This window comes from Dryas octopetala, chromosome 7 (genome assembly GCF_963921425.1).
Source record: "Dryas octopetala chromosome 7, drDryOcto1.1, whole genome shotgun sequence".
In the NCBI taxonomy this organism is placed as follows: Eukaryota; Viridiplantae; Streptophyta; class Magnoliopsida; order Rosales; family Rosaceae; genus Dryas; species Dryas octopetala.
In genome coordinates, this window is record NC_141372.1 from 18,507,715 (window position 1) to 18,528,216 (window position 20,502).

Consider the following 20,502-nt stretch of genomic DNA (forward strand, 5'->3'; position numbering starts at 1 on the left):
AGCCTTGGATGGTTAAAATATGCATATCTAACTTGAAACTGAAAACTTAACATTACAAGATAGGATAATGGGTGTGTGCATGTGGTGATGTGTGTGTGTTTCCATCTTTCTAAAACCCCCCATTTAGTTATTCTTTTGATTAATTGAACTGATTTGTTGTTTATTAACCATTCCATGTGGGATCGACCTCGTGCTTGTACGCTTTGCTACTGATGTGATTCCTGCACTTGTGAGTATACTTAGAATGAGATGCATGTTTATTTTGTTGTAAGAAAACAATCAACAGTTCTGAATAGAGACATGGGGTATAGTTGTAGTCCTTTAGCTAAAATTTTCTCTAAAAATACAACCTTTTACTCTCAGATCATTAATTATTTAACACACGAAAATCCATACGATATGACAAGCAAAAACAATGCATTTTTGCACGCAACAATATTTATTATCATACATACACACAATAAAAGTCTCATAGATAGGGTGTGAGGATTCCTCCTACCTGGAATCCAAGCTTAACCTGATGATGCAGTCCAACAGCATCAATGTCTCGACTTCCTTTTTGGGTAACTAGAAAGTCCAAGTTCGACAATAATTTAGTCAAAAGTAATTTTTTACAGAATTTTAGCATGACCTTTCCTTTCAGTCATGTTCCCAAAAATTTCCGAAAACTAGTCTACTAAGACCAATCTCTGTATTTGCTGGTTTTTTTTTATCTCACATGACTCCACACCCAGAGACAGACAGTCATGTCAAATTCTTTTGTTCAGGAACTGAGTAACAGCTCAATTCCTGAAACCCTATTTTGTTTCTACTCAAGTTCATTTTAATAAAGTCTTGAAAATTGATAAGTTAATGCCCTACGATGTGCCCAGATAAGTACATGGGAGACTGGGGATATCAAGCCCAGTGTCCAATGCCCGTTTGCTTATGGACTTGCCTAGAGAACACATAGTTTGACATTAATATATCTTCCTTAATCCATTATTAGGTAGATTACTTAACAAAAGTCGGGCAGCGTTTCGACTATAACTGAAACTTAAATAATTCGTAATTTAAATAAGTTAGGTTGTTGGGTTACCTGGTTGAAGACTTCCCACAGGCAAAACCTTGGTACTACTTTGGTTTTATAATTTAAACATAACAAGAATCTAATTAACAGGAGAAAATTCTAAAAACATTTCAGCAAAACTTCGACTAGGTTTAGGGCTTTAACTTAGCCTTTGAAAATGAAAGCCTAATTTCTATAAAGTCTCGGCCTAGAAACCATCTAGAAAGGTCGGGCTCAACGTCACAATCGCGTGGTCGAAAACAGATCTCGAATCGGACGTCGGATGAAGAAATTATAATAAAAACAAGTTAGGAAGTTTCAGGAGAGAGAAATGGACGAATTTTAGAGAGACAAAGAGAGAAAATCTTTAGAGAGAGAAGCTTTCAAGGTTATGGTGTGATTTGGAAATGAGAAATGACTTCCTATTTATAGGCTTCAAGGTGGGTACACTTAGCAATTCTTGGTGGGTCTACTTAGCACTTTGGTGGGTACAATGAGTAAAAGAGAAAATGGGTGGTAAATTGTGGGCGTGACACATGTCCATTACTTGGCCATCACTCCATTTTCTTGCCAAGCAATCCTCCGTTGGATCAAACTTGATCAACGGTCAACGGTCAAGATCGTGATCCTTGTTTTCTATTTAAATTTTGTCATTTCTCTAATTTCCTCCAAAATTTATCAGAAATTATCTCGTGGTCGTCAATGTAATCTATGAATAAGATGTCGTTCGTGGCATTCTGTACTATCTTCCCATATTTTACATGTTTTCTCCAAACCATTGAAAATGTCCTCGAAAGTGCTTGTTTACCTATTTTCTTAAATTTTTCTAATTCCTCAAATTTACAATCTAACTTTTGAAATTCTCTATAAATAATCTGATCCTCGGATAAATATGATCTTAGTGTAATTGGGTTCGTCTTATCGAGTTCCTCAATACTAAGGCCTCAAACTATTTTTGCAGTAGTGAAAACTTAGTTGAATAATTTTGGGAATACTTAGAAATGGTTTTCCTTAATTTCTAAAAATAATAAATAAATTACTAATAACCTTAAATAAATTCCAGAAAATTAGTAATGACTCCAAATAAATCTCAAAAAATTTCTATAAGCTCAAAATAAAGTATAGGAAACTTCTAGGGCGTTACAGTTAGATAAATGCTCTAGGTTAATTGTTACATAGTGGTGTGGAATCCAAGACATTAGTTTCTACCATTGTCTAAATTCCTACACCTTCTCTCTTGTATTTATTTTTGCACTTTGATTTCTTGCATTTATTTTCCTTTTTGTTTTAGTTACCTCAAAAATCAACTCACAAATATTTTAAACTAGGTTAGAACTAAATTAATATAAAATTTAAACTAAGTGTGTCTCTTTTTAAACACTCCCTTGGGTTCAACCTCGTTAATATACAACCCTTACTACAAGGCTCGTATACTTGCAAGAAAATAAACAAATAAAATTTATCAACAAAACTTTTATGCCCAGCAAATATTTGAGGTTTGCAAGGTCTTTGATCCAGAAGTGTTGATGGAGGAACGTTTTTACAGATGCAATGGCGTTAGGATCATTACCTGTAAGTAAAATGTCATTGACATATATAAGTACGGCTGTAAAAGAGTTCCCTTCAACATGTGTGAATATAGAATAACTTGTCATGGATTGTCTAAAACCAGCCCGTTGAATAGCAATAGAAAACTTGGAAAACCAACACTGAGAGGCCTGCTTCTGGCCATATAAGGACTTGTTCAGGTGGCATACCAAATTCTCCCCTTGCCGACTGAAACCAGATGGAGGAAGCATATAAACTTCCTCGTGGAGGTCACCATGAAGGAACACATTTTGGACAACCAGTTACGTGAAGCAGCAATAGCAATCAAACAACGGACAATGGTGAGCTTGGAAGTTAGGGAAAAGGTCTCTTGGTAATCTACGCCTTCGACTTGATTGTAACCTTTAACAACGAGGTGAGCCTTGTAGCGCTCAATACTCCCATCTGCTTTGTATTTGATTTTATACACCCATTTACATCCAATGGGTTTGTGACCAAGTGGCAGTGGAACAGGGGACCAAGTATGGTTGAAATCTAAAGCTTGAATTTCAGAAGCCATAGCTTCTTGCCACTTGGGATCATTCTCAACTTGAGCATAAGTTGAAGGTTCAACGGTTCCTGAAACAAGAGCTAAAAAAGAACGGTGTGAAGGTGATAAACGATGATAAGAAACAAAGTTGGAAAGAGGATATATTACGAGTACCTTTTAAAGAACATGGTGACAAGGGAAATGAGTTGACATGGGTCGGTATCAGTAACCGAACCACCACTGTTGAGTACCGTGGATGAATTGTCTGTTTTGTGTGATTTGTTGCTTTATATTAGAGGAGGCTAACTGTAGGATTTAAATCTTGAGAATATAGTGACGAGGATTTGAGACTAATGGATTAATTGGGAATTATAGAGATGCTATGACGATAATTGCTGAATTAGAGAAGAAATGTTTATTGTTGAAGTAAATGAATGAGGATTAGGCAATTATTATGCAGAATGATCAAATAATTATTGAGAAAGTATTGGTATGATTTGAGTGGCAAACAAGTGAGAGGTCATGAGTAGGAATCAATTTCGAAAAGGATTTGGTATAGCTCGAAGTAAACTGTAAGTGGACTTTTGGTTTCCGAAATGTTTTGCACATTTTATAATTCAACTCTTTTTTTGATTTAATTGAGTGTGGATAGTTTCTGGAAGTGGTTTTTGGCATTATTTTGGGGAAGTTTTATTATTGAATTTTCGTCCTTTGGAAATGATTTGGATCTAGCAGTTTTCATGATTTGAGAATGATTTTATTTTAACGGATTTATTGAAAGAATTATATTTTCAATTTTTATCTGGATCGATGAATATTCCTGAAATGTGGTTTTTTTGAGATATCCAAAAACAGTTTCAAACCACCATATTAGTACCCCCCCGTCAGTAGGTATAGAATTGCTCTACACTCCCCTAGAGATGACTCGGCGGTGTATGACCATCATTTGCTCTGCACTTGCCTAGTTGGCGGTGTATGACCAGCATGACATATTGTTCTGCACTTGCCTAGTCGGCGGTATATGACCAGCATCACATATTGCTCTGCACTTGCCTAGAGATGACTCGGCAGTATATGACCAGTAGTTTCCCCGGGTACTAGTGTGGCGTGAGTTTTCAGTTGTGGAGTATTTTGAGAAATGATATTATATCAGTAAATATTTTAAATGACAATTTCAGTAAGGCATTGCATTTTATTTCAGACATTTTAATAGTCTTACAGCTTGAGAGTATTATTTTTTTTTCAGAGTTTGATTTACGATTTGGGGGGGATTTAAAAATGGATTTGAAAGAAGAGATTTTAAAGATAGTTTTAAAACTAGGAGATTTCAAAGAGCGATGTGAGTGAAATTGGATAGTTTGATTGTTTGTTTGGTTGCTTGTTTGCATTGTTTGTTAGGATTTGGTAAAGTTTAGGCTTGAATCATGAAGGTGAAAATGATGGTGATTATGTTTTAAGGTTATCAATTAAGACGTGAATGATTTGAGGTTGAGGTTAACAATTGACGATTAGGTATTTGATTTTCAGAATGATTATTATTATTATTGGTGGGATTTGATGTGAATTTGAGGAATTATGTTTATCTTGATGCTTGGATGATTGGCAATGAAATTATTATGTGATTGAGTAATTATGGATTTTATTGTGACTTATTTTTTTGAGTATGAGAATTGAGGAAATTATAGAGATTAGTTATTTACGTCATTTCACTCATACGAGCTCTAGTGAGCTTACCGGGTTGTTTATTTGAATGACCCGGTGTACCATGGATATAGTGCAATGAAGTTATTTGTATTTTGCAGGTTAAGCAGGCTGAGGAGACAGTGAGGAGAAGTCGAGGTAGTGGGACTCACTTTGTTTTGTTTAAAAGTTTTTATACATAGGTTTTACATAAATGCTTATTTGAAAGAAATGAATTTATTTATTTATATTTATGTGCATGACTCAAAGGAAAGAGAAAACAGATTTAAAAGGTTGATGTTTCAGTGTTTTTATGGATTCGAGGTTCGGGGCGTTACAACCACCTCACGGTATGGCCAACTTCGCAACCGCAGCCACTATTGACAATGCCGGTTACCAAAGGCTTTAGATGCAGTAGTTGTTGTTTAGAAATTTAGCCATCAAAAGTGATCACTAAACTTCACTCGAAAGTGCACAAGTCGGAAAGATAGCAAAACATGTAAATACGAGGTCGATCCCACGAGGATTGGTTAATTAGTGATATGCAATTTTATCTAGAGAAACAAATAAATATAAAATAATTGGGGTTTTTGATATTTGAAAGATGGTAAGTAACTAAATTGGAAAGTAAATAACTAGCGAACTTAACTACGTACAAGATAGAAATGTGATTAATGGAATGGAATTTGGGGTCGTTAGGGGTTTCACCCTAATCCTTCCATGTAACAAACAATACATTAAGTGATTATGTCAAGTTAAATACATTAGATTTCCTTTTAATCCCCAACCAAGGTGAATTAAGGCACATCCACATTTAAGTTATCAACTACCCTAACCAAGGATATAGTTAACTATCTAGGGTTCATGCCATAGAAAATACTAGATGCTTAAGGTCCTAAGAATGAGAAATTCAAGCAATTAAAATAATCCAACAAATGTGCTTTTAAATTACCATGTTCTTATTCAACATGTCTTAGAAACTAAAGGTTACCAATCTCTAATTTCTACATGATGTAACATTCCTCATATGCACAAGTGGTAAGTTCATACATACAATTCATGATTATTAAACTAGAATAAGAACATATATATATCTGTTTGTGGATAAATCCACATGACTTCAGCTACAAACCATATGTTGACACTTGGCCTGACAGGGGCTGATGTGGCGTATTGACCAGTCAACAGTTGGCTCGATAATCGCAACAGCCAACTCATTGCTCTGGCTCAGACACGCAACGATCTGACCCCAACATCACTGTTCGGTCCGAGCCGAACACAGCAGGTACTGACTTGGACAATCTTGTCGCCAACAAATTGATGACCAATTGGCTTGGTTCGGCCCAATACAGCTGTTTATTCGAGCTCACATGTTTCGTAGCCTTACACTTGGGATGAATTTTGGGAGACATGTGCTCGTCTTGGCTCGGGGACTTTTGTCCACTGCTCTTCTCGAAGGTCCGAAAAATATCCTCAGTCATACACGAGTGACTACCACCTGACACCCCACTGTTCCTGACACACTAGCTTGAGATGGGACTGCTAGGGCTCTCCAACACTCCAGTCACATTTGTATTTAATGTAAACTTGCTTGGTAGTTGTGCATGACACTCTTCCGAGCTAGTGACATGGCCTCATGTCCATCACTCATCAACATGCAAGTAACTATCTTATTACCTCTTCTTGGCCTATATATTCAGTGTAACAATCCGACCCAAAATTTCACTAGAAATTTGAATTTTATTTGTTGTGGACTTAAGAAGCACAAAAGAAAGTTGAGTTGTGGGACGCAAGAAAATTTTTTGTAAATTGTTGGGAGATTTTTGGATATAAAATTTGAGGCTATAAGGTTGGTTGACGAATTAATTTAAGCTGCTAAGGATTTATTGGAATTATTGAGAATTATTTGGAAACGATAAAATTAAGTTGAATAAATTTTGGAGATGATAATAATTTTGCAGTTCGGTTGGAAAAAATTGAGGTTGTAAGGATTTTGGTGAATAAATTTAGGAAATAGACGTTTATGCCCTTAATGGAAAATTTAGGCTTTCAAGGAAATAAATTGAAACGTATACCTAAAAATTGTGATTTTAGATGGTAAAATAGAATTGGCCGGAGTTTACGAACGCGTAGACGAAAACGAATCTTTTATCAGAGATTTGTGGAAGAAATTATAGATGTTTATTCTAGAATGGGGCATTTTGTAATTTAAACCCCAAACAACTTAAATAACAAAAAAAATCAGCCCATACTTTCTTTCCTCTCTCCAAAAATTTCTACACATTTCTCTCTCTCTCTCTCTCTCTCTCTCTCTCTCTCTTCTCTCTCTCTCCATAACTCTCTATTCTCTCTCCCGCACCTCCTATGCACACACACTTAATCACGATCGGAAGCCATGCCGTCGGCCAACGCTTGACCAACCCAGACCACTGGCAAGCTCCTCTCGCTGGTGCCAACCCCGCAAACCCCTTCCCTGTGCTGGCTAGCCTCCACGCACGTGGAAACACGCCATAAACCACCCAGCCCGCCACCCCTTTCTTCGTCAATTCCAGCCACCTCTGGCCTCCAATCATCCTGATTTTCTGTAACGATCAGACTCCAAGTTTACGTTTGAGATTTATATGGAGGTATTTAAATTAAAGTGAGTAAAGTTTGGGAACTCAAAGTTTAAATTCGAGCCGTTAAAATAATAACAATAATAATAATAAGAAGAAGATAAAATATGGTACAAAACGAAAGAAGCCCATGGGAGTTTACGAAATTTTTTTCGAACCTCAAATCCAAGATTGGTAAATTATTTAAGATCATGGACGTTTTGCCCTCAAGAGAAAAGTTGGGTTTCTAATGGGAATTAATTGAGAGGTATCTTTGAAAATTATGAAATTGACATGGTTAAATAGAGTTTAAACGTACAAACGCGTAGGCGAAAGCAATTGTTAAATCGGAGTTTCAGGGGAGGAAATATGGAGATATTGCTAGAATTGTATTTTTGTAATTTGAGATCCAGCCCTTTTTTTTAATCAGCCCCTCTCTCTCCAGAACCTTCTCCGACTCCCGCACCCCCTCTTTCTTTCTTTCTTTCTTTTTTTTTTTTCTTTCTTTTCTTCTTTTTTTCCTCTAGGTTCTGTCTCTCTTCTCCCGCACTCTCTCTTCCATTTCTCTCCCCAGTTCTGTCTCTCTTCTCTCGAGCTCTCTCTTCCTTTTCTCTCCCCGGTTCTTGCGCTCCTAGTGAGCACATACCGACCCAACCACCACCATTAGCTGCCGCTAGCCATTTCTGGCCACCTAGACTCACCGGTGAACTCCCCACAGACCGGCCAACAACCTCCCAGCCATCCCCTTCACCGGCCAATCTCTATGAACGCAGAAACACCCAAGAAACCACCTCAGACCTCTACTCTCTCTCTCTCTCTCTCTCTCTCTCTCTCCTAGTTCTATTCTCTCTCTCTCCCTCGCGCCCCCTGCAAACACATGGACCAACCACCATAGCCACCCAACCCCGACCACCTTCCCTGGCCACTCCTCCAGCCAGCCTAACACCCTTGTGCACGACATATGCTCAGAAAACACCACGAACCCGACGACAACACCTTCCAAATTTCCGGCCAAATCCGGCGCCAGTCATCCCAATTCTAGGTGGGTTTCCTTCATCTTTCATTGGCCTTTCATTTCCTTCGGTTTTGTAACTTAAAATATTGAAATTTTAAACTACAAATTTGATAGTTTGTATTAGATGATTTATCTACTTAATAAACTTGATCAAATCCACTGTCAGTAATCGGACCCCAATTTTTGTTTTATATGATCATTCAGGAACTAATCAAGTAGACTTGACGATACAATAGCTAAAATCTGAAAACACATATTGACTTCTAAAACCAAAACAACTTTTGTAAATACCACAAATTAGAACACACCAAGGAATTGAGTGACAACCTATGCACTCAAAGGATCCATCATTGTAGGCATCCCAGTGCTATCTACAACTAAAGTGGTGTGTGGGTAGATTTATCAAACTTTCATTTAGCATTCAAAATGTTAAGTTAACATGCTAAAGTGAAGTGTGTGATCTTGTGATGTAATTTATAGATTTAATAATTAGCAACACAATGAAAATAAACAACAACCAAGGCACAAGATTGTTCACCCAGAAAACCACTAACGGTTAAAAACTGGAAGTCTGTTTCAACTGACCAAGCAATCCAATATCAAGGGTTTCAATACAAGCAATCACACAACAAGCTCAATCACTCTAGTCCTAATACTAAGTGGCAGCTCCTTACCATTGTGCATCCTTGTGCAAACACCTTGAAGCTAGCAATCAATCATTCATGTCGTTGGTAGCTCCTCCTTGAGCTCTTCAACGCACGGCACCAATCACACACAGCAAATGGATTCCAATGATATATATGTGAAATGATATGCAAATCTGGATTCTATAAAAATCAGCCTTCTCAAGCAAGAGACATGAAAAGGCTAATGGAGAATCCTTAATCTAAAAATCTAAATGAGTGTGTTTATGAATATGTGAAAAGATTTTAAACAACACTCAAATCCATTCAGATTTTAGAGGAATAACAAGTTAAGAAAATTATTTAGTTTTTGAAAATTAAAAGCATTTTCTTACTTGATACAGGATGAGCACTCACACAAATTACCCAAGCTAAAACGCAGCAAGAATACCCACAGAAAAATGTGCTCATCAACACCCACGAAAAAAGTCTGAACCGATACATAATATACCCGTACACCACACACACACTCTCACTGTGTCTGCCCAAGCCACGTGGAAGCCAATCAATGGATGTCCACGAGAGACAAATGAAGGGCATATTCCTTTTGTTCTAGAGAGGTATCCTAGTATTGCTAAGGATATGAATGAGAAGCTGTAAAATCAGATATTGCTTTACTTTGCAAAATTCAAAAATGGAGAAGATGATAAATAGTGCTGAGGTGTGTGAGTGAGTGGCGTGAAAGTGATCAGATGCAATCTGATCTGATTGATTCAGTGAGGGAACCAAATCATGTGCTGGGCACATGCATGTTTAGAAAAACAGAAAATGGGCTTTAAATGAAATGGGCTTTAAGAAGAAAAAAACCCGAAATGGCCCCACTGCAATGACTGTCATTTAACCACTGTACGTGAAGACCATTGTCCTTATGTTCAGTGAAAGACTAGTCAAATAGACAAAAAACTGTTATTTTCATGAAATGCATGAAGTGCAGTATACCTTGGGTCTTTGTTCATTGCTACTTCATTCTTGACTTCTTCAATACAACTGATCTTGTCCTTAATCTAGCCTAGAGCTTGTGAGTGATTAAATAAAATTAAATATAATGATTTTGACAAGGAAAAAAGCCAATATATCAAATCCTAGAAACTAACAAAATTTTGAGAAATTGAGGCCATTTCGGGATTTACTTTGGTTTTCAAATTGGGGGGACTATTCTTGTTGTTTTGTTTAGAAAATTTAATCCCTAGGAACCTCAAATGTGAATTAAGACTGAAAGGTCGAGTGTGTTTGAGGAATTTGGGGCAACCATTTTATGTGGCACCCACTGTGATTTCGAAACCCAGTGTGATTTCGTGAATGTAGGTTTATTTTAGAATGATTGTTGAGTGGGTTATTTGATCTTGGCTGCATTGAGTGTTGTTAGAGAAAGCTGAAGTTGTTTGGGGCGAAAATGTGAGACTTTACCGATGTCGAAATGACTCTAAGATGAGCTTTCCGACCGAAATAAGCCTTGTGCTTATTCCTTTTAAATTTAGTTTTAGTTTTAGAAGTGAGAGTGACGTCGAGTTGAGCCGCGAAGCTTTCGGGGTGAATGAGGAGACATTTATAGATTTTTATTCCGGTATGTTGAAAATCATTATGATTGAACGAGAGTCGTGTGAGGCATTAAGTTAGCACACACACATAGATGCCTTGTGTCGGGACTAATAGTATTTTTATTTGTTTATTTTATAGGCGAGACTACCGTAGCACAAGACGATCTGACTAAGGATCGAAGTTAGAATTCTCGAGGTGAGTGGACTTTTGGTTTCCGAAATGTTTTGCACATTTTATAATTTAATTCTTTTCTTGATTTAATGAGTATGAATTTAGTTAAAAAGGTTTGTGAGTGGACCTTGTTTTATGAACACTTTTGCGAAATTTATGTTTTATTCATATTGGACACTTCGAGTTAATTGAAAAATAATAAAGTGAGTTGGACTTTTGGTTTTGAAAGTATTTCTTGAAGACTCGTGTTTTAATTTAGCTTTGTTATCTCGAGTTTTGGTTGAAAATTGTTGTTTCTAGTGAGATTTTGTTTATGAACATGTTTTGCAAAATTTTCAATAATTAAATTACATTTCTTGTTATGGGCTTGACTTTGAGTATGAGATCCTCAACAAAAATGGGAAATGGTGTTTATATATATATATATATATATTTATGTCAAATTGTTTTCAAATGAAATTTCAAGGAAAGGCCTAGATCAATATGTTTTACAGGTTGGTTACAACTAATAGAGATTATATGGATGTTTAAGATCGTTTTTCTTGTGTTTTTGACAGTTGTGTACATCCTATCCCACATTGGAAACTCACAACTTCTTCTCACCCTTTTGTGCCTATAAATAAAGACCCTTATACCTCATTTTCACTTGCACCACCAACTGAAGTTATAGTTACTCACTCCTTAGTTCTTTGAGAGTCTCTCTAAGAAAAGACATATCAAAAGGCAAGAAAATTCTCATAGTTAAAAAGTTTTCTTTGAAGAGCTTGCCAAGGAGAAGGAGTCCCTTGCAGTGAAGTTTAGCTTTAAAGGCCTACAACCGGGTAAGTATTTTATTATTTTCTGCTTTATTTTTCTCAGGCTTTAATATTAGGTTACATGTTTAGATTAATAAAGTAGAATTTATTTATTGATTAAGCATGTCTAGGTTTATTTTGAAGATTTAATTGCTTAATTTATTTGATTAATTAAGCATAATTAGTTGTAACTTTAATTTGGATATTTAATTAAAGGTTAATGGTATGCTAGGCTAAGCATGAAGATTAAATTAGATTAAAGCTATTATTCAACCGTGGTTAATTAGTGAAATATTTTGGAGAAATACTAATTAATTAAACACTTGGATAATACTTAGGTTTCATTTATTCTAACCTAAATTAATTTGTGGAATTGCTTTAAACTAAACTAATTAGTCAAGTAGTTTGACTTTAAGATAAAACTTGAAACTTAGAAACCTTAAAGAATAGAATTTAGTCCACTTATAACTAGAGTATTTAGGGACGTGTGACCTAAAAAGATAGGTCATAACAAAATTTTGTAGAATTTAATTTTTGACTAAGTTATCGTATTGTCGGACACTAGGAATACCTGTTACTGAAGGATTTCTCTGTGACGTGACAAGAGGACGATGGATTCGAGACGGAGGAGATACACAAGCTATGTAAGAGAATACGTGAAGAGTATTGGATTCCAAGTAGGGAGATTTATCCTACATTCCTGACTATGAACTCTTGTGTGTGTTTGTATTTTTAAATTATTATAAAATGTTATTATTATTATTATGATGGGGTTTGAGAGTTAAGGTAGCGTTGTCACACGTGACCTTGGGTTCAAATCCCTAAACCTTCTAGAAGAATTGATCAGTACATTATGGAGAGTTTAGCCAAGCTAATATGTGGCTACGTGTGCTTGTGCGAAACAGGGATCCATGATTGATCAGGTGGCAGTGATATGGCATCTCAATTGCGAGTTCCTATCTATGTTTATCATGACAACTCTCGCTATGGATTCTATTTTTTTTAATAGCTGGTCATAGTTGAACCTAACGTATATCGACTATCAGGTATGAATGATTTATTATGAAATTGCATGATTATAATTATGTACATGAGTCATAAATGTTTTGAAAATGATTTTAAAGAAAAGGTTTGAAGAACTTATTTTGATGATTTTAGGATCCATAAGAAAATGATTTCCACTATGATTTACACTAAAAAAGTTTTGTGGTTTTCAAACTAGACAAGGTCCCTAAGGGGAAGCTCTGATCGTATGAGATGCTTACCCCCTACATTTGTTTTCTTCCTTGTTATTTGGATGTTATTATAAGTACAAAGCACGGTAAATAGACAAACTTGGACGAAGGTCGAGTAGAGCAGCATCTTGAGACTTGTCAACTTCCTGGATTTAATTGGTGTTGTCATTTGATTGATTTCTCGTGTCGAGTATGTTTTGTTGATTTTTCCTCCATTGTTTGGAGATGGTTTTGAGTTATTTACTTTGATTTTACGTTTGCGTAGCTTTGAAACCTTTATTCTATGTTTGCCATGTATTTCGAATTTATTTAATTTTTCATGGTTGCAATGAACTACCGTAACTTTGGGGGTTGGTTTTATAAAGAAGTTTTATTTGTACTTCACATGTTTTCCGCTATTTATTATCTTTGATCCAACTCGTACTAAACCCAAAAGGCATAACCCGCCTTGAGTATCTTGGGGGATTAATACTTGATTTGGTGGTATTAATTCCTTAAGGCATTCAACATAGGTGCCTCTGTTGCATACCCGGGGTTCAGGGTGTGACATAAACGCTTGCTATACTTTTATTTTTCTTTTCTTTTATATATGGTTTAGGAAACATGACTCAGAGTCTCTATTTTTTTTCCCATGATTGGTTAGAGAGAGCTGAAAGAAGTTGAAATTAATTCAAAAGAATGTTTTAGGGCAAAAAATTGAAGTACATGAATTTAAATAGTAATTGAGCTGCCACACAACAAAAATTGCAAAGTTGATATTATTACTGGGGCAAAAACTTGAAGTACATGACTTAATCTTTATTTAATTGTTGAAATTGCAAAGTTGATAATATTGTTATTGGCATCTCGATCTCTCTCTCTCTCTCTCTTCATTCTTGCCTAAGTTGCCTTTGTTCACTTGTTTTTAGCCAAGGTTGGCCGGAAGCAAACTTTGATTCGTTTTCGTATGAGTGCGGAGCGTGCCACCAGCAAGCCAAGTTTTGGCTCAATTAGAATGAAATTGTGATTGGGTTGAGTAACTGCACCTAAACTGATTCTTTTTAATTCAAACAATTGATCGGCCAAGCTAGGAACCTCTCTCAGCCTACTTTCTTTTCTACCTTAGGGGCAAGGTTTTATAACAAACAATCAAAGAAGATGGATTGAATTGAGAATGTAAATAAGGATTTTGCAAGGAAAATGAGTGCATCAAACTGAAGAGAATTGAAGAACAATAACTAAATCAAAGGAACTTGGAAGTAAAGTGCGAAAAATATAAAGGCAATTGTATTGAAATTGAATTGAAGAGCAAGAACAAAACCTAGAGTACTTGAAAGTAAATGGACAAGAAAACTAAATTGATACCAAGGCCTAGCAAAGGCTTAGTAGAGCAAAAAAAAACTAGAACAAACACTATGAGAGACTAAATTAAGTAGACATGGTGTCTGAGTGTGTTGAATGTTGAATGTGTGTGTCCTCTTCTTCTCTCAAATGCACCTATATATAAGGGTTAGGATAGCAATGGGTCATTACTTGGCTCGGAATTCCCTCTAGACTCCTTGTACGGATGAGATTTGAACTCTCTTGAATTTAAGATTTCGATCGGATTCTTCCTTGATAACCACGTGATCTTGAGCATTGATGACTGATCGAAATCTTTTCCAAACTTAGACTCTTGGCTTGCATGCCTTGGCTTCTTGATTCACTCGGGATACTTAGTCTCCAACACTTTTTGAATTCTTCCCTTGGTAGGATTTGTATTGACCTTGCATTCAATTTTATTAAGGAAAATATTTAACTCGGATTCGGGCTCTTCCTTGGGTGAAATTCTAGCTTGAGTAGGACTCCTTGGCGAATGGGTAATCCTTGTATAACTTGGGCGGAGCCATTATTGGCCGGCTAAGAAATTTCAATAAAATCCACCTGGACTAGATGGGCTCTTAATAAAATCAATAAAATCTCAGCCCAAATGCTAGAAAAATTATAAGGCCATCGTCCTTTTAAAAACAAAAGAAAGAGATGACCCAGCCTCAAAATAGGCCGGAATCACTCTTTTCTTCTATAAAAATAAATTGGGCTTCTTATCTATCAATAATTAATAAAATGCTTTGACCTCTTCCCACTCAAGTCGAGCTATTCTCATAATTTTCATCGTCACCCAGCCTCGAATAGGCATTTTCTCTCGGCCTCATATAGGCATTTTCTTTCGGCAAGCGGTTGGGTGGATAACATTTTTGATACCATGGGCGAAGTAGCTCGGATGGATTTTAACTGACCAAATTGGCCATGCCCACAAGGTTGCCCAATCACCATAGTTATTATTTGGTTGAAATAATCATGAAAAGAGATCAGGTGATCAAAACATAAAAAATAGGGAAAGAAAGTCACCCGGGCTAAGTAGAAGGTATTCGGGTGTGGAAAATGATAGAGAAGTTGGGCGGATGGAAATAATGGGAAAAGGCAATTCGGGCCAATTAAAGGATACTTTGAGGGTGGATGTAGCCCGAGTAGCATAGAAGGAATTTTTATAAAAAATGATGACAGTGAGCCCGGAGAGAATAGAAGAAAAGAGGTCAGAAGGAATAGGAAGGAGGCCGAACAAAAGAGGAAGGAGTAGGAAAAAGGAGGTCGGACAGAATTAGAAGATCGAAAGAGGCCGGAGAGCATTTATAGACTTTGGATGGCCACCTTTCATGTCTCTTTTTCATAATAGACCGGACCCACTCAAGAAATAAAGACCACATTTTGGTCATTAAACCCATATACTTGGCTTGGCATATATATACATATATACATATGTATAACAATATACTTAATTATCTTCCAAGCCACATTATTATATATATACACATATATATATATATATAAGCTAGCATATACATATATATATATAGCTAAACATACTTTTCACGCCACTAGCTTGGAGACCTTTTTCCTATTAGTCGCATGTATATATACACATATAGCAATGCCAAGTTTGCTGGCAGCTTTTCCATGTATATACACAGGCAGCCCAAAGCCAATTGACTTGGCAATTATCAAGGCAGCCACCCCTTTTCCCCTTCTTCTATTCACGCAAGTATCACTGCACCTAGTCGGTCCACTCGAAATTATAAACGTCTATCGGAATTATTTCAACAAGGCCGTTTGATATTTCTAAAAATTGATAAAGCTAAAACAAAGTCAATAAACTCAAAATTGATTGAAATTTACTTCTATCGAGTTGCTTGTCTCTTTTAATTGTCGATCGGAATCTATTTGATACTCAAAACTAAGAGTGAAATAAATTCGATCAAAAGAAAATTTACTAAATCGATCGAAATAAATCCTATTAGACTACTATTGATGAGGTTGATTAGAATTTTTTAGTACTCAAGATATAATAAATTTGATCTGAAAAAATCTTTATCAACTCTATCAGAATTTATTCTATCAAACTAAAATTGGAGAGGTCGATCGAAATTTTTTTTTTTATTGGGCCGCTTGCTCCATGTAACTGGCCGACGACTTATGTCACTTAGCCTTTCTTTTACTTTTATATTTCAATCGAATTCCGACCCACTTTTTTTTTTTTTTTTTGTCTAAAAACCAAGTCTTGGCAAAAACCATTTATTTTCACTTGACAATTTGATACACAAAAGGGACCCAGCCACTTCCTTTTCTTTACTCGATCGGTCAGGCTCACATTTGAAACACCCATCCAATTAGCTTGGCTACTCAAAACTCAAAAGAGACCCAATGTACACTACTACTACTACTACTACAGAGTACACAGAGACATGAATAGGGACGTTCACGTGGGAGTGGGGTCGAGGGGACGAAGAGATACAGCTGTATCTCTACTTTTATTAAGCGATACAGCTTCTAACTTTGAAAACTTGGGCCATGTGACTTGCCCCTTGTTCTGATTTGAAAGCTTATTCTAACACTAGGCCATGTGACTAGCCCCTTGTTATGATTTGAAAGCTTAGGCTTAGAATCAATTCTCTTCTTTTTTCTACAAGGGATCAAGTGATGTGCGCCGGTCTCTTTATGCGTTCTGGTGCACAAATTCATTGATCTGAAATCAAAATGGTTAAGAATTTATTCTTTTTTTTTTTTTTTTTTGGGAAAAAGTGGTTAATCTATTCTTTTTGTTTTGGAAAAACTGGCGAACTATTCTTTTTTTTTTTTTGGTCAATATGGTGAATAATTAACTTAATCTTTTCCGTAGTTGCCTGGTCACTTCTTACCCAATTTTATTGACTCGTAAGTCTCTCTCCTCATTTTATCTGGTTAAGGATCGTTGAAAGTTATCAAAGCTTTGGCCACTGTGAAAGATTTGAGAGAGAATAGAGAAGAGAGAAATGGCTGAGATTGCTGTGAGCATTGTTGTTGACAAGTTGGTTCCATTGCTCCACCAAGAAGTAAAATTGTTGAAGGGTGTCCGTAAAGAAGTGGCCAGCCTCAAAGATGAATTGGAGAGCATTCGACCATTTCTAAGGAATGCTGATGGAAAAGCAGAGACCACAAACAATGTCAAAGTTTGGGTGAAACAAGTACGAGAAGCAGCTTATCGCATAGAGGATGTTGTGGATGAATATGAATTTCACCTGTTAGAACGGGCTAGTCAACATAGATTTTTCGGCTTCCTCCATAAAGTTGTATGGTTGATAAAGAAATCGAAATGGCGCCACAAGTTAGCCATTGAGATTCAAGATATTAATGGCACATTCAGCAAAATCAGGGAAAGACGTGACAGATATGCCTTCAATTTCTTAGAGGAAGCAGGCTCAAGCTCCACCAACAATGGTGTTGCATGGCATGACCCTAGACAGGAGTCCCTTTTCATTGAGGAATCCGAAAGTGTGGGTATTGAAGAGCCCAAGTGCCGACTAATCAATGAGCTGTTAGAAGGTGAATCAAAACGGACAGCAATTTCTTTGCTAGGCATGGGTGGACTTGGCAAGACCACTCTTGCCCAAATAGTCTTCAACAACCAAAGAGTGAAGGGAAATTTCGAATTATGCCACGCTTGGATTGCTGTCTCTCAATCGTACAATATGGTTGAGCTCCTAAGGACCATGATAAAGCAGTTCTATGAGAGGAGGAAGGAGCTTCCTCCACAAGGAATCGATGCAATGGATCAGACGCGACTTATTCATGAACTGAGAGAGTTTCTGCTACAAAAGAGGTACTTGGTTGTATTTGATGATGTGTGGGATATAGACTTTTGGGGATCTATGGAACTTGCTTTACCCAAAAATGAAACGGGTAGTCGGATAGTCATCACAACACGTAAGGGTGATGTTGCCTCATGTTGCGTAAGATCTTCTACTCATGTCATTGAACTCCAACCTCTATCTCAAGAAGAGGCATGGAAACTTTTCTGCAAGAAAACATTCAAGTCTGACTTGGATGGTTGTTGCCCCCCAGAGTTGGAGGAGTTGTCTCTTGACATTGTAAAAAAATGTCAAGGACTGCCTCTTGCGATTGTCTTAATTGGTGGTGTTTTGTCACGAAGAAACAAAGTTGCATCCCAGTGGCGAATGTTTCATGACAGTCTCCGGTCGGAGATAGAAAACAATCCTCAACTTGCAAGTATCACAAAAATCCTATCCCTCAGTTATTATGACCTGCCTTACTACCTCAAAATTTGTTTCTTATACTTTGGCATCTTTCCGGAGGATTATTCGGTTAGACGTGGACGGTTGATTCGTCTTTGGGCAGCCGAAGGTTTTTTAAAACAAGTCGTTGGCAAGACAGTGGAAGAGGTAGCCGAAGATTACTTGAATGAGCTCATTCACAGAAGTTTGGTTAAAGTTTCAGATGTATTTTTTGATGGACGAGCTCGGAGTTGTCTAATCCATGATATGCTGCGCGAGTTCATTCTTTCAAATGCTGATGAGTTGCGTTTTTGCCATGTTTCCGCAGAACAGAAGCCAAGTTCTGGTGAGTCAATCCGGCGTCTATCAATCCAAAGGAGTGAAGAAAATGTTCCAGAGACCACTAATTTCCAAAACCTTCGATCCGTTTTCTTGTTTTGGGTAAATAAATTCCCAAAGCCTTTTCTAACTACATTTGTTAAAAGTTTCAGGCTTTTAAAAATATTAGACTTCGAAGGTGCTCTTAATATAGAAAATGTTCCCGAAGAAGTCGGAAATTTGCTCCATTTGAAGTATTTAAGTGGGCGAAATACAAAAATAAGGATGCTTCCCAAGTCCATAGGTAAGCTTCACAACCTAGAGACCTTGGATATGAGAAATTCTCTTGTGAGTGAGTTGCCAAAGGAGATCCTTGGGCTCCATAAGCTGAGACATCTTATTTTAGGCGCTGTTGCAAACGGAGTGAAGATTCCAGAGGGGCTTGGATCTTTAGAGGCCTTGCAGAAGTTATGGTGTGTGGAAGCAAATCAAGGTGGTGATGGCTTGGTTGGAGACTTGAGAAAGTTGAGACAGTTGCGAAGTTTGGGGATTTCGAATTTTAAAAGAGTAAATGGGGAGGCTCTGTGCCGTGCAATTGAGAATATGAGCCACCTTCACTCATGGACTGTTTGTTCAATAAACGATGGGGGTGAAATTCTTGATTTGGAATCTCTTTCTTCTCCTCCTCCACTCCTTCGACGTCTCTACTTGGTTGGGCGCTTAGAGAAGTTGCCGGGCTGGATTTCTGAACTTCGGAATGTAACAAGAATACATTTAGAATGGTCAAAGTTATTGGATGATCCGCTTAATATTCTTCAAGCATTGCCTAATTTATTGGAGCTGGAGCTCTGGGGAGGATATGTTGGTGAGCGACTTCATTTCAAGGCCACCGGATTTCAGAAACTAAGGAAAATAGACCTCCGATCAATGGATGGATTAAAGTCGGTGATGATAGACCAAGGGGCTCTGCCTCTTCTTCAAGAGTTACATATTGGGCGTGGGACACCATTGAGAGAGGGGCTTCTAGGAGAGCAATACCTGAGGAACGTCAGAATAAATCGTTACTTTTAGTATCCATCCAAATGATTCCAAGCATTTCACAATTAAAGGTGGTGACTGGTGAGAACCTCTACGCTAATATTACTCGAAAACACATTGCCATGTCAATGTTCTAAAGTGGACTCACTATTTGGCCAGTCCCATGTAGTGTTTGTAGATGTTTGAATTTTAATTAGCAATCTTTACCATAATTGTTGTTTTCTTATTACTCAAGCTTGGTCAAAGTGATTGTATGGAACCTCAAGTTTTACTCATTTCCAATCATCATATGAAATTCTACTTATATTTTTCATATAAGTTGTAATTAACCAATATATATGTTTTTTTTTTTTTTTTTTGTTTCTAATATTCGATCTCTTCCATTTGATTACCTTAATTCATAGAGTTACTTCTTTCTTATTAACGTGGATTGCAGATATCTGATCACAATGTGTTCATAAGAAGTCTCGCTATGTAATTTTCTAATTTTTCAAGCATACAATTGTCTTGGCTGCATGTTTAATCGTCCACATTGATTCCCTTATTTATTTGTATTGTTGTTTTAAGCATAGCTATTAGAAAATTCTGCTTTCTGCATCTGCCATGGTAAGAAATTCAAGAAAACCTCTTCGGAAGTTGAAAAGAAATATACTTTGGAAACCACTATTTGAGGTTTTTTTTTTTTTTTTTTGGGCCAAGACACTATTTGAGGTTTAAAGAATGTTTCATCGGACTTCCTATTAATT

General features: G+C 36.8%; 1 protein-coding gene across 1 annotated transcript; it reads left to right on the forward strand.

Moving 5' to 3' along the window:
- The first annotated feature begins 16,805 nt into the window (after nt 1–16,805).
- Nucleotides 16,806–20,212, forward strand: LOC147280253 (disease resistance protein RPM1-like). The gene is made up of 2 exons (XM_086252708.1): nt 16,806–19,837; nt 20,193–20,212. The coding sequence occupies exon 1, from the start codon at nt 17,162–17,164 to the stop codon at nt 19,787–19,789; it is 2,628 nt and encodes an 875-aa protein (XP_086108834.1). The 5' UTR covers nt 16,806–17,161; the 3' UTR covers nt 19,790–19,837; nt 20,193–20,212.
- The last annotated feature ends 290 nt before the right edge of the window (nt 20,213–20,502 follow it).

Bases quoted from the DNA above. Each gene is read 5' to 3' on its own strand.
- LOC147280253 (XM_086252708.1), top strand. From the start codon at position 17,162: ATGGCTGAGATTGCTGTGAGCATTGTTGTTGACAAGTTGGTTCCATTG.